This window comes from Pinus tabuliformis, chromosome 2_2 (assembly GCF_031772625.1).
Source record: "Pinus tabuliformis cultivar Carrire ecotype Pingquan chromosome 2_2, CPIR1, whole genome shotgun sequence".
NCBI lineage: Eukaryota > Viridiplantae > Streptophyta > Pinopsida > Pinales > Pinaceae > Pinus > Pinus tabuliformis.
The window spans coordinates 302,674,239-302,699,207 of record NC_142300.1 but is presented as its reverse complement, the minus strand read 5'-3'; the positions used below and the strand labels follow the sequence as shown (position 1 = coordinate 302,699,207).

The 24,969-nt window shown below is 40.1% G+C and overlaps 1 protein-coding gene across 1 annotated transcript in view; it reads left to right on the top strand.

The window, feature by feature from the left end:
• LOC149192495 (protein DMR6-LIKE OXYGENASE 1-like) overlaps positions 1-24,078 on the top strand; it is a 111,692-nt gene extending 87,614 nt beyond the window's left edge. The window contains exon 3 of the mRNA XM_089404625.1: positions 23,578-24,078. Within this exon, the coding sequence (XP_089260751.1) occupies positions 23,578-23,835 (258 nt within the window). The 3' untranslated portion in view covers positions 23,836-24,078. The remainder of the gene's footprint in view (positions 1-23,577) is intronic.
• Positions 24,079-24,969: the final 891 nt, after the last annotated feature.

Genomic DNA, 24,969 nt, shown 5'->3' with positions numbered 1-24,969 from the left:
TTGACTCATAAGGAATTAAGCCATGAAGACACAGTCATAATTCAGAGGGATCCCTTCAATAATGGAAACCCTACATGGTTTAAGGAGCAACTTCAAACCCTTACCCTAATACTCTTGTTCCTAACTTAGGTTATCTAGGGCTTGTAAGTATATGACAATTATTTATGGAAATAGATTTGAATGATGTATATATTGCCCCTAGAGCTAGTTAGGGTTTGTACTAAAAACCCGCTGGAATTCTCTCTATAAGGTAATGAAAACCCTAGACAAATATTATGCCATTGTACTTGTATATTTTGGTTGTGCTTGTCAATAAATATTACAGGTGTGGTAACTTGATAAATCGAGTTGGATCCTTGGCTACAAGTTGACTCATAAGGAATTAAGCCATGAAGACACAGTCATAATTTAGAGGGAGCCCTTCAATAATGAAAACCCTACATGGTTTAAGGAGCAACTTCAAGTATGACCACAAAATTTGTAGCCAATCTTTTCATTAAAAGGTATGATCATTTTAAAATTTGCTTCATAGTACTAACTCTCTTACGCTTAGGAGCTTGAATCATAAAGATTCTTGTTAGGGTGATTAATCATTAGATTGAATCTACCATTGTTATATTATCTCTTTCCATTTGCTCATTTTTTTGAAACCCTAACCTTTACAGTTCACTGGTAAACCCTAGCTTTTTTATGCTTAGGGTATGTTGACAATAATAACGAAACCCTAGTCTACTTAGGGTTTGATGATAAATTCTAGAACATATAATGATATCCTACTCTCTTGATGATTAGGATTTTAGTAATGTTATGAAGAAACCCTAGCCTTTTAGGGTTTGTCGATGATATCTAGGTTATATGATGAAACCCTAAATTTTTAAGGTTTGATGAATTAGGATTTATGACAAAACCCTTGTGATAGTCAATCTTAGGAATCAAACCCTAGATGAGTTTTCACACAATTGAAACTTATGTCTGGTCAAATTGTCAGAGTTTGATGTGTATCTAGGGTTTACGATAAAAACCCTAGTAAGAGATTGATATAAGGAAATAATAATGAAACCCTAGATATAAATTGCTAGGAACTAACTTTATTGTGGATATCCATAATCTAATTTTTTATTAATGAAATCTAGGGTTTGAGACAAAACCCTAGTAGAGTTTGGCATGAAATTCTAAGAACATAATATTGAAGCCCTAGATGTAAAGTGCTATGATTGGATTGCTAACTTGATTGAATCTTAAGGCTTTAAGTCTTGATGTTGGAATATAGGGTTTGTGACAAAAACCCTAGCAAGTTGTTGCAGCCCAAAATATAAAAGATGTAATCCTTGTTGACTATGTATCTAACTAGGTTTAGGTATTTGATGTCTAAATCTTGATTATTTTTTATGCTTCCATTGTAATGACATGATTTTGATATAGTTGACTTCATGCTTCTGTATATTTGTACTTGGTTATACTTGTTGAAGATTTGTAGGTACATAATCTTCAAGATGTTGAAGGTTTTTTCCCTAGGGAAAAACCATAATTTTCTATTATATATGGAAAATTACATGCTATAGATGCTTGTGGCATATGCTATACGTGTGACTGTAGTCATCAAAAAGTATATAAGTCTGTACATATTACCCATATAGGGTGGACCTTCAAAGTTCAGTAAATGTTATACAAAAATATTACAAAATTTCAAAAATTCTTTGCTGTAGATTTTCTGCTAGCTGGTGCATCAAAAAGTCTATGATAAAAAAGTCTATGATAAATTAGGGCCTATCGACCCTTTGCTGCATCTGTTCTATGTAAGGCCTGTGATAGTACTGGTAGGCCTGTCCCTGTCTTTGTTCCTAAATCAACCATTCACCCCTAGGTTGATGTGCTGCCTCTTTGTTAAAATTGGCAACCAGGGAAAAACTTCATGTGGGTCATCTTATTCATGGCTAATAATATTTTTATTAGATTCCTCTCGTCGAGAGGTGTAGGATTGATATAAAGATCATCCAATTCCGATAAGTATTCATGGAGATATGAATTTATTTTGATTATGGAATTATTATCAAGTCGACCTACAACTCATGTAGGCTCAGAAGCCCAACAGTGGCATCTATTCACCCACCAACGTTGTGTATAAATATAAGAGGACTTTTCCTCATTTAGAATCACTCATCTCATCACATCTCTCTCTCTCTACTGCGCAGATATGAGTCTCTTCTCTACTGCGCTAAAATGGGTCTCTCTCTCTCACACATGTGAAGCCGGAAGCTGTTGAATTTGAAGCTGCAACTGCAGAAGTAAAGATTGACTTGCGTGACCTAGAAGATCTCCTCTTTGGAACTGCGCTATAGGTTCATCTGAACCTCCTCTGAAAGCTGCAACTTTTGGTGGTGGAATGAAGTCAATCCGACGAACTGTTTGCAAGATATCGACTGCCCTAGTTTGAAGCCGGAAACTGCTGAAACTGAAGCTGCAACTGCAGAAGCAAAGATTGATTTGCGTGGCCTAGAAGATCTCCTCTTTGGAACTGCGCTGTAGGTTCATCTGAACCTCCTCTGAAAGCCGCAACTTTTGGTGGTGGAATGAAGTCAATCCGACGAACGGTGTGCAAGATATCGACTGCCCTAGTTTGAAGCCGGAAACTGCTGAAACTGACGCTGCAACTGCAGAAGCAAAGATTGACTTGCGTGGCCTAGAAGATCTCCTCATCTGAACTGCGCTGTAGGTTCATCTGAACCTCCTCTGGAAGCCGAAACTTTTGGTGGTGGAATGAAGTCAATCCGACGGTCGGTTTGTGAGATATGGTTTGCCCTAGTTTGATAATGAAGCCGCTAATGCTGATGCTACTGATCTAGGGTTTGCTACTGCTGATATGAATCAGATTTATTGTACTATTTCTCTCTGCTGAATTATTGAAGATAAAAGAAGATTTGGTCAAAGGGTTTCCCCACACATTGTGGGGTTTGTCCCTGGCTAGTCGCCACATCTTGTGTCTCTTGTCTTGGCTTGTTTTCTGTCGATCGTTTAATGTTCTATCTGCACTTTACTTTATGTACATGTGATTGCTAATCGGTGGAGTATAATAAGAAAAAGAAGTAAACTGTTTTTTTGTATTTTTGACCGGAGAATCCACAGTTGAAGAATTTATACACCGACGTTTCGAATCCCAAATGGGATCCATCATCAGGGAATAGAGAAAGATGATCAGAGAAAGATGATAAAAAGAAGAGCCAGATGAAGGAAATAAATACTCATGAGGGATGAAAGTTCAAGGAACAGCACAGGTCGGCCAAAGAGATTTAAAATGAAACCTAATTTTTATTTTTAATTTAATATCATTTAATTAATATTTATAAAATAAAAACTTTAAACTAAAATCTAAGTTAATATTAATATTAAAAACTAATATATATATTAATATTAAAAGATAGGGATATCTAAAACTAAAATATAAGTTAATATTGATAACAAACCCTAATATATAACTTTAAAATTTTTATATATAACTTTATATTTGTGTAATATGATTAATATAAAGTAAACTGTTATAAGCATAGAACATACCATAACTTAACATGGTATCAGAGCTGAGGTGAAGACAAAGCCCGAGCAAGAGCAAGAGCATTCATCGAAGAGAATATTGGCAAGGCTATCTTAAAAGAACTATGGGGTCCTGAACACTCTTTCATGCCGAAGACAAGCTCCGTGAGAAAGCTGACTATCACGGATGGAAGATGTCTATCGATCTAACCCTTGAGAATCAAGGAGTGTTGGATCATGTGAGAGGCAATATTGTTGAGCCTCCATCAAATGCATCTGCTGCTGCTTAGAACAAATGAAAAATGGAGAAGTCAAAACAATAGAAGATCATCCAGGACTCTATCGACAAGCACTTGGTGGCCTACATCTCTGAACTGGACACCTCCAAGGAAATCTACGATAGACTGGACTACTCTTTTGAACTATAATGTAATTCCTGGTTTCGAGGAATTAATGGCTAGATGCATTCAAGAAGAAACAAGGGAAGAAGTGCAAGAAATGCCCATGCCTAAAGGTCCTCGTGCTGCCTTTTCTTCTCAGGACTAAATCAAAAGGAAAGGCTGGACCTAAGGCTAGAAGAAAATGACGATGTTACATTTGCGATAAAGCAAGTCACTATGTATGAGATCATGAGCATCATGATGAATGAGATCATGGACATAAAGGGCAACATGAGATCATGGACATATAGGATAGCATGATGATGATGCACACTAGTTTGAGCAGCATTATGATGGATAAAATCATGGACATGGGCAGCATGATGATAATCATGATTAGAGAAGCATGGTACAGTATGCAGTGGTGCAACTCGAAATCCCTCTGATTGCAATCAAAGGAATGACAAGTTCAACAACAAAGGTAAGAGGAGAGCTGGAGATCGAGGAAGAGGACAACCATTCAAGAAGGCTAGAAAGTCCAGGATGTACTAAATGCACCTGACCTCAAAAGGAACCTAGTGTCCATCTTGGCAATGGAAGACAGAGGATACAAGGTAACCTTCAGCAATGGCAAGGTATGTATATGGAAAAATAATGTTAAAGATGCCTTTACTCTTGGGTTTAGTGTTGATTCATTATATCAGGTCGATGGAAGTCTGCTGGGTGTCATGTCTTGTGACACAACTCTTTAGTCCGAACTTTGGCATCGGAGGTTTGCCCACCTTCATTACAAAGCTCTACCCGATTTAAGACAGATGGTAACAGGGATGCCCAAATTCCAAGTAGAGAAAGAAGGTGTATGTCTGGGATGTGCCAAAGGAAAGCTCGAAAGGGGACCATTCCCCTCAAGCTAAAGCAAGACCTCCGATATATTACAATTGGTTTACTTAGGCATACCTGAGGTTGGCATTAAGAGGGAGACTACTACTCCACATACTCCTGAGCAGAATGGTGTGGCAGAAAGGAAGAACCGCACAATTATGGAAGCTGTCCGGGCCATGCTACATGATCAAAGACTTCCAAAGTTTCTATGGGCTGAAGCTGCAATCACCGCCGTATATGTACAAAATCGATGCCCTCATCAAGCATTGGGTTCCTAGACTCCTGAAGAAAAATTCACCGGTAAGAAACCTGATGTTTCTCATTTTAAAATTTTTGGAAGCCCTGTATACTTTCATGTGCCGAAAGAGAAAAGAAATAAATTGGGAGCATCTGGAAAGAAGGGAATTTTCGTGGGCTATGGTGAAAATACTAAAGGCTATAGAATCTATGTAGCCGGTCAAAGGGAAGTCATAATTAGTCATGATGTCACCTTTGACGAAGATATGGCTCTCAGCAAGGTGATCAATCTTCCGACTTTGAGGAGCTCTCAAGAAGCCGACACCAGGGAACCGAAAGAAAAGGATGATGAATCAATGCCTGATGTAGAAGAACCCATGGATCCGATTGATCCTCATCCACATGAGCCTTCCTCTTCTAGGAAGAGGCCTTCATGGCTTAGGGGGATACTTGATGATGCTGAAGGACATGCTGCACCCTGAGGAACCTTCCATCAAAGTAAGGAACTTAACAGGTATCAGGGATACCTGACCATCATGAGCACGATCATACAAAATGAACCTTCATCATTCTCATATGTCATCAAGCATTAACTATGGAAGGATGCTATGACCATGGAATATGAGTTTATTGTGGAGAATGATGTTTGGGAAGTAGTTCCCAGACCCTAGACAAGACGATTGTTACTTCAAAATGGCTTTACAAGATAAAGCATGCAGCAAATGGAAGTATGGAAAAGTATAAGGCTCGTTTTGTTGCTCATGGTTTCTCCCAGAAGGAAGGTATAGACTACGATGTGATATTTGAACCTGTTTTCGGATATACGACCATCCGCTCGATCATAGCCCTTGCCACTTCACAAGGATGGAACCTACATCAGATGGATGTCAAGACTGCATTCTTGCACGGTTTGATCAAAGAAGAGGTCTACGTGGAGCAACCCGAAGGATTTGAGATTTATGATTGAATATCTCATGTATGCAGGTTGAAGAAGGCTCTCTATGGGTTGAAGCAAGCACCCCGAGCATGGTATGAGAGGATCGATAGCTACTTGATGAAGTTGGGATTCACTAGGAGTGAAGCTGATCCTAACCTTTACTTTAAGGTTGAAGATGACAAGCCTCTCATACTGGTGTTGTATGTGGATGACCTCTTTCTAACATGTGCAAACCCTCTCATTCACAAATGTAAGAGGGAGATAGCTTCTGAATTTGAAATGAAGGACCAAGGACTTGAAGTGTGGCAGACGCCAAGGAAATTTTCCTATCTCAAGGAAAATATGTGGTAAATATATTGGAAAGATTCGGTGTGATGGACTACAAGCCTGTGACTACCTCAAGGATTCTTAACTTTTAGAAGTTATATGGTAGTGATGTCGGACCAGACTTGGGAAATGCCTCTGAGTTTCAAAAACTCATTCGCATTGATGTTCTTGGTGAACCTCTGTCCGAACATATGTTTTGCAGTTAGCATTGTGAGCTTATATTTGGTTGAGCCTCACTGGATTGATGCCCAGAATCTTCTGAGATGTCTTCAGGACACAATCTCTCATGGATTAAGATACACTGTCGGAGATGTGAGACTACTTGGATATACTGATGTTGATTGGGCAGGCAGTGTGGTGGACCGTAAGAGCACTTCCGGGTGCCGTTTCACCTTGGGATCGGCTTCGATATCCCGGATGAGCAGGAAGCAGAAGTCGGTGGCTTTGAGCACCGCCAAAGCAGGATATATTGTTGCTAGCATGACCTCGTGTGAGGCAGTCTGGTTGCGAAAGCTCTTCAGTGAGCTATTTGGATTTACATTGGATACCACTGTGATTCTCTATAAAAACCAGAGGTGGGATTCGATTATTGAGGAATCCCGTATTCGTCGATTGCTCCAGCAGATAGACATCATCTGGGATATGGTGATTTGATGAGCAAGGATGCTCCATCGCATTAAGATGATGTACAGGTTGATATGCCTTGTCAAAGCCCTGGGGAAAGATCTAATCTATGATTTTCCCAAACGACTTGGAGTCGGCAAGAAACCCTTGTACAAGGGTCCTGCTTGTTGCATACATTGAGCTCTGGGAGCTCTGAGGGCTTGCGGTTATTACTGGAGCAACATACGACCACAGGGTGACTCACCCTCCCCTGGTGGTGCGCACTGGAACAAGATGATTCGCTCTCTTGTGGGACAAGATGATTCGCTCTCTTGTGGAACAGGATGATTCGCACTCTTGTGTAGCAGGATGATTAGTTCTCCTGTGAGGCCTGGATTGATGTGTTCTCCATGGCAGCCTGGATTGATGTGTTCTCCACGACGATTGTAGCAGGATTGATGTGTTCTCCTGTGAGACCTGGATTGATGTGTTCTCCATGGAAATTGTAGCAGGATTGATGTGTTCTCCTGTGAGGACAGGATTGATTAGTTCTCCTGTCGAGGCATCCTACCCATGCAGTCTGGGACTCATGGGAAGTACCTCTCATCTGATCAATGAGCAGGGAAATGAAGTTAGGGACCATAGTAGTACCGATGGACGCATCGTTGTAACTACCGTACTCCCTACGCTAGGATGACCTCCATTGATCTGGGATCAATGATACTGGTCTGGGACCAGTGGTAGGAGTTGTACCATACTATGACGCTGACTTTGGGTTGGTTGAGACTCGTCTGGGATCAGTGGTACATACTCTGAGACTGACTTTGAGTCAGTGGAGGATGATATTGGTCTGGGACCATTGGAGTTGTACTCACTATGACGCTGACTTTGGGTTGGTTGACACTGGTCTGGGACCAGTGGTACATACTCTGAGACTGACTTTGAGTCATTATGATACATCCTCGATCATTTCTTCTTCTTCATAATTCAGACAAAAGCAGAGTAGAACAGAACAATGCAAGAGCAGAGCAGAACAGAACAAAACAGTACAGATCAGTGCAGGGCAGAACAAGACAAAGCAGAACAGGCAAAATAGAGCAGAGCAGGGCAAGGGTCAGGCTGTACAAGGCACAGTGCATTTGATGGATGAATAGTAACGACCGATAGACAGATTGCAGATGAAGTTCTCCATGGTTGAGAGGGAGTGTTAAAATTGGCAACCAGGGCAAAACTTCATGTGGGTCATCTTATTCATGGCTAATAATATTTTTATTAGATTCCTCTCGTCGAGAGGTGTAGGATTGATATAAAGATCATCCAATTCCGATAAGTATTCATGGAGATATGAATTTATTTTGATTATGGAATTATTATCAAGCCGACCTACAACTCATGTAGGCTCAGAAGCCCAACAGTCGCATCTATTCACCCACCAACATCGTGTATAAATATAAGAGGACTTTTCCTCATTTAGACTCACTCATCTCATCACATCTCTCTCTCTCTACTGCGCAGATATGAGTCTCTTCTCTATTGCGCTGAAATGGGTCTCTCTCTCTCACACATGTGAAGCCGGAAGTTGTTGAATTTGAAGCTGCAACTGCAGAAGTAAAGATTGACTTGCGTGACCTAGAAGATCTCCTCTTTGGAACTGCGCTGTAGGTTCATCTGAACCTCCTCTGAAAGCCGCAACTTTTGGTGGTGGAATGAAGTCAATCCGACGAACAGTTTGCAAGATATTGACTGCCCTAGTTTGAAGCTGGAAACTGCTGAAACTGAAGCTGCAACTGCAGAAGCAAAGATTGACTTGCGTGGCCTAGAAGATCTCCTCTTTGGAACTGCGCTGTAGGTTCATCTGAACCTCCTCTGAAAGCCGCAACTTTTGGTGGTGGAATGAAGTCAATCCGACGAACGGTTTGCACGGTTTGCAAGATATCGACTGCCCTAGTTTGAAGCCGGAAACTGCTGAAACTGAAGCTGCAACTGCAGAAGCAAAGATTGACTTGCGTGGCCTAGAAGATCTCCTCATCCGAACTGCGATGTAGGTTCATCTGAACCTCCTCTGGAAGCTGAAACTTTTGGTGGTGGAATGAAGTCAATCCGACGGTCGGTTTGTGAGATATGGTCTGCCCTAGTTTGATAATGAAGCCGCTAATGCTGATGCTACTGATCTAGGGTTTGCTACTGCTGATATGAATCAGATTTATTGTACTATTTCTCTCTGCTGAATTATTGAAGATAAAAGAAGATTTGATCAAAGGGTTTCCCCACACATTGTGGGGTTTGTCCCTGGCTAGCCGCCACATCTTGTGTCTCTTGTCTTGGCTTGTTTTCTGTCGATCGTTTAATGTTCTATCTGCACTTTACTTTATGTACATGTGATTGCTAATCGATGGAATATAATAAGAAAAAGAAGTAAACTGTTATAAGCATAGAACATACCATAACTTAACACTCTTTTGAACGTTGATCCGCAGTTTTGTTGCGCTCCCTGTAAATATGTATACATGTAATCTGATCAAATTGTGATTTTAAAAACAATGCATCATCCAAAATGTTCTTGAGTGAATGAACATAGCATGTAGATGTGCAATTGAACCAATTTATAACAATCTTAGAGTCCCCAAAGATCTGTAAGTGTCTACAGTTTTGGTTTAGTGCAAAATATAATAGATGACGAAGCGAGATGAGCTCGACATAATTGTTAGTGCCCACACCTAGGCCCATACGAATGTGGAAAAAATGGGAATCAGATAGGTGGAGTAGGAGTCCCCCCCCACACCCCTGGTCTTGAGCTGAACCATCAAAATAGGCCCAGGGGTGAGCATGATCAATAACTTCAGGGGTGATAGATCGGGTCGAGGTGGGTTGGTCATCCTCCGGGATTTCATTGTAGCAGTAGCATATCCTCGAAATAATCAGTGGCCACCTGATTAGCATGTTTTTGAAAATGATTTTGTTCCTGCATAACCAGATATTCCAGCAAAGGATCAAAGGGAGATTGCGGATTTTCATAGTGGGGGATGCATTCCACCAACTGTTCCATGCTTCCTTTATGTTATTCCCTTCCCATCTCTGAGTGATATTTAACGTGGACAGAACCTGCTCCCATATTTGCTATGTGATAGTGCAGGACATAAATAAATGATCATTTGTTTCCTCCTCTCGATGACATATAACACACCAAGATGGACCATGAAAAGATATTTTCATGAGATTAGAGCCTGTGGGTGTCTTATTCATGATCATGTTCCACATGAAGAGGCGGGTACGGGGTGGTGCCTTGAGTTTCCAGATCACGCGCCACCAACTTTCCAGAATAGTGGGCTTATGAGCAGCGTGGATGATGGGGTATCCTTCTTTAGGTGTGTATGCTCCATGTGTTGTCGGAGCCCAAATCAATTCATCCTCGTCGTCCCTTATTCACACATGTGATTTTGATAATGCATTTGTATATTGCCTCCACTCCTGAGTCCACAGTTCGGGGATGCCGAGAATTGCTGCAGACTTCCATGCTTGTTGAAAAATAGTTGAATTCAGCTGATCCACAATATGAGCTATTGTGACGATGCCTCTGTTGTTAAGAAATGCAATTAGATCTGGGGGGAGTTGGTACAGATTGCTGCATCCAATCCAAGGGTCGACCCCAATGTGAACCATTGAACCATTGCAAATTCGCCATGTTAGTCCTCTCCTGATGGTGGGGAGAGTTTGTAAGACAACTTTCCAGATAACAAATATTCCATGTTTGTTCCAAGATGGTAATCGAACCCAATCCATGATATTCTGAGGCCAAATATATTTATAAGTGACGACTTCAGTCCATAAGCTTTTGGTCTTTAGGAGGAGCCAACCCAATTTGGCTGCCAATGCATGTGAAAAGGCTGGTAGGTCTTTGAGGCCCCATCCCCCCCATTTTTTTGGCACAGCAATGCGGCTCCATTTGACCTAGGCAAAGGGTTTACCTTCCTTGTGCCCCTTCCATAGGAAATTGCAGCAAATCCTTTGTATTCTAGATAGAATGCCTTGAGGTATCCAAGCAAGTGACATCCAGTAAACTAGGGTGGCTTCAAGAACAAATTTAATAAGCACCAGACGCCCTGCCCTAGACAAGAAATGATGGCTCCAGTTGTTCATCCTTTTTTCTACCTTAGCCACCAACCAGGTCTAGTCAACAATTTTGTATCCATGTGATTTTATGCGGAAGCCCAGGTATTTCAGTCCTTCCTCCAGCTGTAGACTCTAGAAGGGAAACTTTTGGTATGCATGACGATGTTCCTATGGAGAGCATGCCGAAAAGGTAATGGTGGATTTTGGTTGATTGATTTCCATCCCCGTTGCTGTACAAAATAATCGCAGAACATCAGATAGAGTGTTGAAGTCATGTATGCCTCCATTGAGGAATATAAGCACATCATCCACGAACAGGAGGTGAGTAAGGATGCATTGGTTCGTGATCTTGAGACCCTGTAGTCTCCCAGCCCTTTTTTCAAAAGAAATAAGCCTGCTTAATCCTTCCATGACTATCAGGAAGAGAAGAGGGGAGAGTGGACATCCCTGTCTGAGTCCCCTCTTTGCATGGAAGAAGTAGGAAGCAGAACCATTAATGAGGGCACTGAAAGAGACATATGTTATACAACACATAATCCATTAAATGAAGGGAATAGGGAAACCAAGGTGAGTTAATATCATCCTGATGTAGAGCCAACTGACACGGTCAAAAGCCTTTGAGAGATCAATTTTGAGTATGGCTCCTTTCAGATTCTTCAGCTTGATGGAATGGAGGGCTTCTTGGGCAGTGCCAATGGCTTCGTGGATCTGTCGATTGTGGAGAAAGGAAAATTGTTCAGAGGATATATTATCAGAGAGGATCAACTTGATACGATTTGCAATGATCTTAGCAATAATCTTGTACAGACAGTTGCAAAGAGAGATGGGCCTGAAAATTGAAATCACTAAAGGATTGAGGGGAGTCCACCTTAGGTATAAGGGCAATGAAAGTAGTGTTGATGGCTTCATACAATCTCCCTGTAGATCTGCATTCCTCGATAACATTAAGAAGATCCGGACCAATGGTTTCAAAGAAGGATAGGTAGAATTCCATCGACCATCCATCTGGCCCTAGACTTTTATCCTCTAGGGCCGGATCGATGGTCAGTGGAATTCAAGATGTTGAAGATGTTCATACTTGAAGATGACTTAATGATAATGATGAGCATGTTGGAAAATGGGAGTTGTAAGAATGAAGATGACATAAAAGATGAATAAATGACCTTGTTATCATAACAAAGAATGAAGTTCTTGAAGAAATGAAGCTTTGAAAGGTTGAAGTTTCTTCGATGATATGATTAAGAACTTGTAAGAATGAAGTTGTTGATCTCCCTAAGTTGAGAGGGAAGAAAGTGTATATCTCCCAAGTTAAGAGGGAGGGCATATTGTGACAACTATAAGACCTTGAAGAAAGAATGAGATTGGAGAATAGCTAAAGCACTACATATGGTTGTTCATGAGTTGTATTCATAATTAGTAAAGTTGTGACTAATGAAGATGTAAACAAGAATTGGTTGTTTGGAAAAGAGTTGAGGCTAAAGTTGGTGTTGCTGAAGAAATAGAAAAAAAAGAAGCAGCTTCCATAGAAATAAGTTTGAATATTGTGATAACCTAAGCAGCATCAGAATGATTGAAGACCTCGAAGGTTTGTGCTAACATATATATATATTTGAAAGTGTGTTGCTAATTGGGGTTGTGATTGTACAGGTAGATCTCTCCATAAGATGGTTGAACATTTTGGAAGCATGCTGGGACTGATGGATATATCCGATTTAGTTAGGGAGAGATGGGGTAGCTTGGGGTGACATGATGCTTGGGATGACATCTAGCTTGCCTATGATGATGTCTAGATCCTGAAGTAGGGAGGGTATCGTTGGTTTTGTGGAGTTCCGACCTTGGATACGATGCCTAGATCCATGGGTTGGTGTTACAGCTGAAGCCTGATGGTACCTAGAATGGCTAAAGCTTGGAACACACCTTAGTCCTAACCAGTTAGATACCTTGGTCAAGTATTTAATCTGTAGCACTGCATGTGTTGTGACTCTTCGTAGAGAATATCATTTTGAGATATTCCATGTCCCTCTGTATATATGTAATTATGAATACCTCTCTAGTTAAGAGGGAGGGTTGAAGAATGTAACTAGTGTCAGTCTTCATGATTGTATTTGAGTCGTGATGTAATGTATTTATGAAAAGAAAGATAAAGAAAATTTATTTATGAAAGGAAAAAATATTTTTATGAGCATGGGTTTCATACTTCTAGGTCAAGCCTCCGTTGTAGGCTTTTATGTTTGTGTCAAGAGTCAAAGTCATATTTATTTTGTAAAGGACCTTTCTTGGGCTTGTTATGTTGTATAGGAAAATATATTTTTATGTCAATAAACCTCCATATACCAAGTCGGCTCCATCTTCTACTAGTTGGCCTCATTGAAGGAGCACATCCTCACACTAAGAAGAGCATATATATACATGTGCTATTCTATCTATTGGAGACATGACACACATGAAGTTGATCTACAATTTTCAAGTAGAGAAAGAGATGCGAAAATTTTCAAGGGAGAAGTCTTTCATCATTACAAAAAAGAAATTGGCATAATAGTAAGGGAAATCAAAACATGTTGCAATATCAAAATTCTTGTTAAGGAATAGACCGAAATTCCTATTGAGGAGCAGTCCCGAAATTTTTGATGAGGAGCAGACCAAAATTCTAGTTGAAGGAGCAGACCAAAATTCTTGAGGAGCAGACTTACGTTGACAAGTGAAAGAAGGAGCTAGAAAGTTGATTTGGTTAACATGGAGACTGACTTGGTGAATTTATGGTCCTGGTTGTCTCAATCTGATTTGAATCTACTAGCTGAAGAGTTTTGACTGCATTTTCCCCTTCATAGGGGTTTTCCCTTGGTTGAGTGCCTACATCTTATGTGATCTTCATTGTTTGGCATTTGTCTTGATGATAGGAACCTAATAAATTGTAAACAAGAATTAATAAACATCACAAGAAAATGTCAAAGGAAGAGAAATCAAATTAACAATAACCCTAACTATGTTGTCCCAGATTTCTCAACAGGAAGGGGTTTGGCTCATCCCTTTGTGAAGAGCATGATAAGTCTTTCTTCGGCTATGTTTGTGACCATGACTGTTGTTCGTTCGCATTCTGTGATATACTCTTCGTGCGAATCAATTTGTTTGAGTTGTGCCAACTCTCTAAAGCGTATATCTAGGTTCTTTCGATCAAATCTATTTATCAATCTTGGTGTAAAGTCTACATAAAAAGTGATGTTTGCAACTTTGCATGTCCCAACATAACTAGTCCATGATATCACCAATCATGTGCTTCTCCTTCTAGGTGTAGTGTGGCGAATTGAATAACACCTATTTCCTACATGGGATTAAGTTGGAAATAGGTGACCAACTTTTGTACCCCAGCGCTTGTTGAGCATTTTAATGACCCATCAAAAGAGGGGATGGGTAGTTTTCGTACCTTGCGCATCAAATCTGAATTTCATTGTTCCCTGGGTCTATTCTGGTATTTGATATTGTTGTATTCTCAGAAAGTTAGGGTTGCTCGTGTGTTCTCTTCTAGTGTTGCATACTCCTGAAAGTATTCATCAAAGAGTCTATTCAGCTTTGCTGCTTCTTGGGTCGTTGTCTGTTGATGGTTTAGAAATTAAGGAAGTAAGGGTCTAAGACTCCTTCCACTAGTTGTCTTGTTGTGTGTTGGAAGAGCAAAATTGGAGAAACCAGGGTTATGGTTGTCGCTTCCTTCGCTACCAACCCTATTACCAACGTTCAACCTACTATGCTAAAATTATTTATGGCTTGTACAATAACCTGAGTCATCTGTTGCTGTCCTTCTAGTAGCACGTTGATCATTTGCTGCTGCTATTGGAGTATTGCATTTAGTAGGGCATCAGGATCCTATTTTGCTTGTTCTGTTTTATCTCCCATGGCTGGCTAAGGGGTGTTCCTCTTTCTTCTTATTGTGACATTGCTTGTATCTTCTGGAAGCATTCAAGGTTCATGCACTCACAAGTTGGTAAAATGCGTGTCCTCTGATACCATTATAACATCTTGGGCTAATTTATCCCTTAGAATTGCTATTCTGGCTAAGGTTTCTTCAATAAATCTTTGATAGCAGTACACATTCGTAAACAACATATATGCATAAATATAAAGAGCCTCAATCAACCATATAATGCATGATTGAACGTAAAATTCATAGAGCAATAGGATTTTCATCAAAGCACAACTCTTAGGGCTGATTGCCCAATATAAAATTTCAACAATGACGTAATTCTTCGACCAAACTGAAACAATCGATTTCATTCCATAATTCAAGTGATTACATGCTAGTCTACTTAATAGATTAGTTAACAAAGTTGTCTAACTACAACTTAGCTATGTAGAGCTTCCTCCCCCGATTTTGCCTTGCGGATTACTAGTTAGGGCTTCAACATCCCCCCAATAGATTAATTAACAAAGTTGTCTAACTATGACTTAACTTAGCTATGTCAAGCTTACTCCCCCGATTCTGCCTTGTGGATTACTGGTTAGGGCTCCGAAAACCTCTCTTTTGAGCACAAGCTCTTGAACGTGGTATCCCTGGTCACATAAAACCACTCACAATTATCTATTGCTCGTGATATCCCTGATCATGTAATTATGTATGGAGTGATGAATGTTCCTTTACTTGCTACGCGTAGGATATACCATCAACCATAAATAATTCATTACCCCGACGAGGCCAAACCGTGGGCACAGAGAGTGCTACTTGATCACACCACGATCGATGTCTTTATTCAGACCAAACTTGGCCCAACGCTGTCACGATATGGGTCCCACTGTTAGAGATGCTTCCACTTACAGAATCATATCTGGTAGCCACAAAGGTATTCATATTGCTTGGCCACGAACCAGAGGATGCCCTTGTTCTATCCTAGATCGCTCACTGCACTCGTCACACAAAACGTTTAGAGAATCAATCCTCTGATTTCCTTCAGGAGTAGTCTGTTATCTGCTTGCTTGATCTCCTGTCTATGCTCCAGATTCTTGATTTGCTTCAGGAAAGGTGACCATGAATCTTCTTAGGAGAAATTTGTATTAGTTTAGTCACAAAGAAATTTCGACTTGCCTCAGAGACTTCGACCTATTGGCCTCAGAAGATTTTCAGCTACCTCAGAATTGGGGTCTGCTAGCTCCAGAGGGTCTTCTGCTGCCCTAGGAAAGTTGCTTTGATGCCTCAAAGAGTTTGTGACTGACTTCAGGAATCCTATGATTCTCACCACAGAAAGCCACAAATCTTCCTCAAGAGATGCACTGAATTTCTGTCCAAAATATGCCACGAGTTCTGTGATTTCCTTAGACCAAGCTGCTTCCAATAACCTGTGCTAGAACAAGAAGAGGGGTGACTAGGTAGGGTGGGGTCACCTCCATTGGAATTAGTCAAAGGGAAAGGGGTCTTAAATCTCTCGAGCCTCAGGCTCAAAGAAAAATAGAGACCAATCCAATCATATGCTCAAATGATTCTAACCGTCTTGTATTTATAGATTTTCTTTTGGGGATTTTTCTCCCTAATTAATTAAGAGGGATTCATGGAAGCCCCCGACTTTGGGCTTTTTTGCCCCATCTGCCCCAAAACTTGCTCCTTGTTGCCCAAATATTGGAAAATATGGGGTTTTCCCCTTTATCCAAGACTATAGCCTATGGGGATTATGTGGATTGATAGGCTACTTTGTCTCTCGGGCAATTAATCCCTTGGGGACATCACATTCATCCTCTCCTAGCCCTGTCTTCTTACTCACTGTGAATCATTTGCAAAATAAGGTCTCTACTGCTGGCCTTAAACATCTTCAGGTCCATAGCAATATCTCCGTTATGAACTTTGGAAAGGACATGTTTAGCTGCTGGAAGACCAAGATTGCTCATTGTCTTCCTGAAAACAGTTCTTGACCCAGATTATCTTTTGAATAAAGCTTTCTTAAGGCGGAAATTTTCATCAGAGAACTTTGAGCCCATATTTCCAATCTAGATATTTCTACTGTATAAATCAAATTTTCCTTAGAAATGCATCAACCAGACAACTTATAATAGTCTGAAAAATGGCTATAACCATAGATTCTTCTCAGTGAAAGTTGTGAAGAATGATAATAGACTCAAAAAGCTTTGATCATCATAGAACTGCACTTCTAGAATCATCCTTGATGCCAAGCTCTCGAAACTTGCAAGCCCCTGCTATAACGCTGCCTTTTGAAGAATGCCTTTGAAAAGCAGAAATGAACTTGCCATTTCAGGGGGTAACATCCTCTTCATCAGTAAGCGATATACTAGATTTATCACTTTATTGTGGATTTTTGTCTAATCTGGCAGGATATTTTGCTATCTCTACATGCTTCCAGATTGTATGCCCATAAACCAAGAGATGCTCAGAAGCAAGGGTTGACAGATATATAAGATTGCACTCTGTCAAATGTGTTTTCAGATCTTCGCTGATAATATATTTTGAATCAGAACCTATTCAAAGATCTTCAGTTATTGGCACTTGGTTCCTGTTGCCCACCTCTCATATTAGACGCAGTGTGATCGTTGGTAAAATTTTGAACATGGACCTCCAAAACAGCGAGGATCCATTGTGAATAATTTGTAATGTTCCAAATTGAATTTTACAGCTAATAACAGACATATGAACTAGGCCACAACAAATGGAATCACAAATATGCATGCACCATCAAAAACATCAAGAAACTGGGCAAATAGGCTGAGCCTTTTTATTAAATTATGAGTTGTAAGGAGTACATATAGCAAGGAACAAGTGAACCTGGGCTTGCATAAGCAAGCTGGAGCAACCCAGGTGGAAGAGATGACCCCCAAGAGTTGGGAAACTTCGGCCCAATATCCTTCTGCACAGACCTAGAAATTGACAACTGCTGCTGCACTGGAAATGCTGAGAATGATCCTATGTGGTGTCCAGAATCGCCTGAAAATGCAGCTGTAGCTTCTCCCAAAAATACTCAACCAAACCTAGAAAGAAATCTGCCCCAAACCAACCACCTAGATAACCCACAAAATGGTGCAATCACAGACTGAATAATAAAACATACTGATGAACATGAAAGGGGATTTCTAGCTTGAATACTGCCCAGAACAATGTTACTTGGGAGCGGGAGCGACCATTTTCAGAAGCTCCCGGTTTGGGAGTGAATCCGGGAGCGATTTTTTAAAAATATATATATTTTTTATATTTTTTAATTTTTGATACATATATGTCAACAAAAACATGTAGAATGATGAAATAGACATAAAAAACATAAAAAAACATAAATTGATCATTGAACCATATCACATCAATCATCTAGAAATTATAATCGTCATCAACCATGTCCACAAGTTAGTAAAATACATATTACAACTACAACATATTGAGTCTTATAAATCATGATTCATCAAATTCAATATTAAAGTTTCAACTTCAAGCTTTCAGAATTGAAAATTCAATAACATTTATCATTATTGATCACCAAAGTTGTACTTGTAAGCCAAGTTTAACCATTACAAGAAGTAATATCGAATATATTTCTAAGTCCTAACTTCTAACTGTTAACATGATATGAAATGTTAAAAATTTATAAAATGAAACATGAATAATGAGATGAAATGAAACAACTTTAGTCTTTCACAAAGCATCATATTCATAATTCACAATCATTACCAATGAGTTATAATTGCCAAGGCCTAACTTCAAACTTCAAATTTTCATTGTCACAGTGATATAATGTTTACAAAAAAATATCATAATGTCATAATGATATGAAAGAGTCAAGAGTCAAGAGTCAAGGACTCAAAACTCAACAGTTATGAAAACTAAAGTCTAATAGAAACTAAAAAAGACAAGTAAACTGTAAATCTACAAGTGGCCCTTGCCACGAGAGTCTCCAGGAGTATAAGCAGGTCGTGGTGGTCTTCTAGGAGTCTCCCGCACAGACCGACGACCAGAACTAGAGCCTCCACGCGAGGGTGTCGATGGAGGTGGCGACAGCAATGGAACAAGACTCGGGCCCCGAGCACTGCTACTGGATGGTGGAGGTGGAGGTGGCATGGCTGCTGCAGCTGCTTCATTTTCATCCCTTACAAGCTCCTCTTCTAGTTCTTCAATATGTACAATGCCATCCTCCAAATTGTCGTCCTCAGGGTGATTGTCCCAAATTTTATATGTGGGATCTTCATTAGCCCGATCACAGTAATGGCTCAACAACCTCAAGTTGTAGTGCACATAAACCAAGCTTTCTGCTCGGTTTTCGTTGAGTCTGTTTCTTTTCACATTATGTATATAACTGTAGGTGCTCCAACACCTCTCTGCAGAAGAAGAATTTACAACCTGTGAAAGAACCTTTTTTGCCAATTTTGGCAAAAGTCCGTGGCCGCCATATGTTTCCCACCATGTGAGAGAATCAAATTTATCTTTGTCGTCCACTGCATGGAAGTTACCATACAAACCAGTGCCACTGAAGTATCTGCCTATTTCAAGGCGCACAGCTGCACATTCCTCCCTGTGAGGCACCAACTTTTCTAATGCTTCCAGATATCCTTTAGTTACCTCTTGATCTAAATGGGGTTTGGTCCTAACCCCACCCCCTGCTGCAGGTTGGCCCAACCAAGATGTAGAGTAGTATTTTGGCGTAAGGATATACGCCAAGCAATGTAGTGGAAGGTTAAGCCTATTCCACCGTTCACACACACAATCATGAATCAGTTTGTACAAGTTGGGATCTTTATTATGAACAATGTCTTTTATTTCCCCCAACATGGTATCCATTTGCTCATACACCTCGCCAATCACTGGTTTGTCTGTATCTGCAAAACGAATCATGTGATAAATTGGCTTGGTGAAATCCAATACCTGCCTCACAGTTGTCCAAAACTGCCCATCAAGAGCGGCCTCCTCCACCGTTTCAAAACCTGCCATGTGAGCTACATTTGTAGCCCTTTCCTTTAACACCTGCCAATGTGGATTTGATACCATGCTAGCTAATGCCTCTCTTACCTTCAAAAGGCGCCTGAAGGTGAGGTAATAGCTACCAAATCTAGTCCTCGCAATCTTCAGCAACTCCAATCTCGAGTGACTGCGGAAAAGGCCATGGGTATTGCTATGATTTGTAATAAATTTTATCATTTGTTTTCCTTTCTTGTACAAATCACCAATCCATTGGTATTGTTCATTTTTGTTTTTGACAATATCATGCAACAGAAGGTTCAATGTGTGAACCAAACATCCAGACCAAAATATGTTCGGGTATTTATCCTCAATAATTGCTCCCACTGCCTTACAATTAGGAGCATTATCAGTGATGACTTGGATGACATTGTATGGGCCAATACGCTCAATTGTTTCAAGTAATGCTTCTGCAATGTTGATAGCGGTCTTGAACTTGTCTGAGTAATCATGTGCAGCTAGAAAGATGGGACCACTAACAGACACAACAAGAACACTTATCAATGGCTTGCCTTTTACATTTGTCCATCCATCAGATACAATGGACACCCCATTGTCAGTCCAAGAACTTGTCATTTTATTCAAAGAATGTGATATTTTTGCTTTTTCATGATCAAGGCCAACAGTTCTTGCCTTGTCATACCCAGGGCTCTTGTATCCTTTAGGGGCATCATTTATGGCAGAAACCATTTCGTGCCAATAAGGTGAGCGTAGAACATTGAATGGTATCCCACATGCATAGAGGAACCTGTAAACTTTTGAATCCACATCATTCCTGCACCCCTCATCAAGGAAATCTGATATGGTTCTACGCCTTAAAGATGATGACCCTGTGCCTCCATGTCCATATCCACTGCCTTGGGAGGATGCTGAAGGAGTTCTTTGTGATTGTGAGCTTGGTTCAAAGAAACCCCTGGATCTTTTTGTTCTGTATTGGGCGTCCTCCTCTTCCTTTATGTATTTGGCTCTATCTGCTGTTGACACCGCTGCACAAGTTTTGATTCCTATTTGTTTCTCTCCATCCCATGGCCTTTTCCCGCAGAGGTGTCTTCTAGCACGGGTGTATGAGCCTGTGTAATCAGTGTTGCAATGGGGGCAATGAAATTTAGTGGTTCCACCCCCTCTCCCTGTTTCAGCCCTGTGAACATATTTCCACAATGGAGTTTGGTCTTGTTTAGTTTTTTGAGGGTCATGTTCACCCTCCTCCACCTCCTCCTCACTGGGGTTTTCACCCATTTGACTTCCTCCGGCTTCTTCATCCACCTCTTCAGTTTGAGGCCCCCTCCGTTTCCTACTCTCCACCACCATAATAACCATAAAAGGGACCAAGAAGAGGAAAATGCCAATAAATATCCCCAGGTCCATGGTGTTTGATGTTTGTAGGGTTTTGAGTCTTGAATCTGCAAATTAATTTAGTTTATTGGGATTAATTCATTTAATTTATTAATTCAATTTAAATACATGATTTTTAAACAGTTAAACTCAAACAACTAAATTAAATCAACTAAATTAACTACCTAACCAGTGAAACTAACTAGATTACTAAGTTACTTACCTCTGCAGGCTTGCTCCTCAGCACTTGCTCTTCGCTCCAATGCTCTTGCTCAAGCTCCAAATTGCTCAATGAAGTGATAATGAAAGTTTTTTTGGCCCATTGGCCTTATAAAACAAATAAAAATTTCAAAAATTTTTATTTTTTTCGGGTCCGGCGGATTTTTTTTCCGCCGAACCGCTCCCGGCCCGGCCCGATTCGGCCCGATTCGCTCCGGGAGCGTTTTTTAATGCCCGGGAGCGATCGCTCCCGAGCATTAAAAAACGCTCCGGGAGCGCGGGAGCGATCGCTCCCTGAGTCGCTCCCTAACAGACCAGGGAGCGTAAATTTTTTTACGGGAGCGCGCTTCGGGAGCAGGTTCGAAGGGGGGGGGGGCGCTCCCCCGCAACACTGGCCCAGAAAATTCTGCAAATTTAACCACGGACTCCTCTCGACGAACCCACAAAGACCCATAAATGTTTTGGGCTAATTCCGACCTTTCGGAATTACCCAAAATTGGTACTATGCCCTCCTAGTAGAGACTGTGTCCCCAATGGCTATATCTGCTGCAAACTCTCCTTATTTCTCTTCAATCTGCAATAGGAATGGTATAGGAAATTTTTCCGGATATAGGGGAGAGGTTTTACATCAAATCCCGACACAAGATAGTTGAACTAACTGCACAAAAACGTTGTTCAGTGACCCCTTGCGCAGGCCCGAGAAGATAAATTTGCTCCCGTCAATAGCAGTCACCTCTAGCTTCAAAAATTTCCACAAAGGCTGAGCTCTCCCTCTAGCAACTCCATTGATTTTCTCCCGGCAAAATACCCCTGGAAGCTAGCTGAAATGAGTGGTACGATTTCTCTACTGCGTCCTCCCTGGAGTGCGAATTGGCTGAAGGAATCTGCTGAAATATGCTGCAATACTCCACAACCCTCTCACCAAAGTAGCAATGGCTTGCCTTCCTACAGTGGCACTCGAAGTCCACCGAAAGAACGGTGAATTCTCCCCTTGGAAAACTCTGTGCTAAGCAGCACTAGTGACCCAGTGAAACAGCTTGAGCAACAAAGAAAATTGATGAGTGAACAAAAGAACTCAATAGCTTCTATGCTCCTTCTATTTATAATTTCTTCTCGCCTCCTCATGTGGGTCCCTCCAACCAATATTTTGACATCCTTCCCTTAGCAATTTGGTTTTCCTAAGGGGTTCAAATTCCCCTTTGTGGGTGACCCCCACATCCCACTACCAATTTCCATCTCTCCAAAAATTAAGTGGGGCTCCCTCCACGCACTTTTCCTAAGTTTACATGCCAAAATATCTTCCCAACACCCAATTACAAAAATATAAATTCATTTTAACAAAATTAATTTAATTGGTGACATTACATCCTTTGGGGTAATCTAATTCACTTGAAAGTAGTTTGGTGTTACACATTCTTCCCAAAGATGACTTCCTGCCAGATACTACCCAAAGATGATTTCCTGCCAGATACTAGTTACCGAGATGAACTTCCAAGTCGATTTATCAGCTCAGACCTTGGAGAATATTCCAAAATCCTTCAAACCCCAGCTCCCTAGCTGTTTGATTTGCAAACCCAATTCGTTTCCACCAGAGGAATACTTGCTAGACTTTATATATTGGAACAAATACACCATATATATATCACAAATTCCGAGGAGAAAATAGATTCATATAATCATAAATTGAAAATTCCAAGCAATCATATTTTTTGTGTTTTGTAAATATACTTTCTTTGCTAATGACTGCAATGAGATGGCAAGAAACCGGGTCACTATTGATTGTAACTGTCCACCATAACAGAACTGTGAGTTCAAAGTGCCAAAAACAAAAGAAAACTCATTGATTTTTTAACTGAATTATTTTGCGGCAATTTGTCTCTCACAATAAGACAATAATTTTCTTAATTTACAAGAGAAGCCAGAAGAAACAGGCCTTGACAAAATGTTTAATGCAATATTTATTTGGCAAAGTACATTGCATTAGTCAATGGTGCCTGAGAAGCAACCTTTATTTGTTCTAAGCACCCTATATTATCCATATAAACAAATTCACAAAATCAATTTAAAGCTCTTTTTGGGGATTTTGTGTCATGCAGGTTTGGAGCAATGACAAATATCAGAGTATAGAACACAGGGTGGTGGTGAATGACAAGAAGGAAAGGTTCTCTGTCCCATTCTTTTTACTTCCTTCACATTATGTGATGGTGGGTCCTGTACCTGAGTTGGTCAATGAGGAAAATCCACCCAGATTTAAAGAATTTAACTGGGGGAAGTTCTTCAAGAGGAGAAGGGACAGCAATTTCAAGAATTTGGGTACAGAGAATCTTCAAATCCAGCACTTTAGTATTTCCTGAAATTTTCTTTAATAAGATCCTCTCTTCTATGTATATTTTTTGTGCATATTTATGCTTTTGTATTTTTGCTAGCAACTTATTTAGATAACAGTTCATACTGCTGTCTCTAGTTTTGGTAAGCTGTATTAGTTTCCAGTGTTCATCATAAATGGGTTACTGTAGTTCACAAAATAATGTTGTTCTGGGAATCTACTATTTGTTCTTCTTGAACTTAATCCACAATCATATTTGCCACATTGGTCATGACTTGGCACTTTATGGTGAAGATTTATGACAACATGTTGAAAATTACTTGTTGATTTTCAGTCAAGTAGAAAGAGATTGCATTTTTTACCTTTGATTTGGCAAGCAATTTTCAGATAAGAGATACCAATCCTAGGGTGTGGGTACTGGGTATTGGACTGCATGACATTTACTACAAAAAGAATCAAACGTGTAACTTTTTATTCCTTTTATTGTTCATTTTCTTGAAAGATTTCACTTTATTTAAAAAATTGAAAATTGTATTATTGCTCTCTAAAGAGCAAAATAGGTAGGGTCTGGTAACTACAATCAGCAATAGTAACCCAACAAAATGTGGAAACTTTGAGATTCTGCGCCTAATTCCATCTTTCAGAATTTTCACCTCATTTATTTGAGGTTTCCCAGATTTATTTCTTATGAATGTTCAACTTTATGGCCAAATCTGAATTTTATAAAATACGACAGGATATATTTCACTTCTGTCCAAGTAAATACATAAAGCAATCCAGGAACACAAACAGCTACAATGTACTGCAAGGGAACTATGCTTTCAGCCTGAAGGGCACAATCATCAACGTATAAAATTCTGAAAATAACCTATAGTTAGAAAATTTATTATGACCACAAATCTTCCCCCTCAGCTTTTATTTAGTTGTCAAATCACTCAACAAAATCTGTTTACTGATATGTTAAACTACTGTACATAATTGGCACTAGAAACTATTCAATCACCAAGAGGACATAAGCTGAAAATCAGATTTGCAAGTACAGAAAAGTTTGGACAGAAAAGTAAACTTTATACATACAACAAATGAAGTTGCAAGTACATACGAACAACATACCACAATTTAATACAAGATTGTCCTTCAAGCTTATTACAAGCTAGGACTC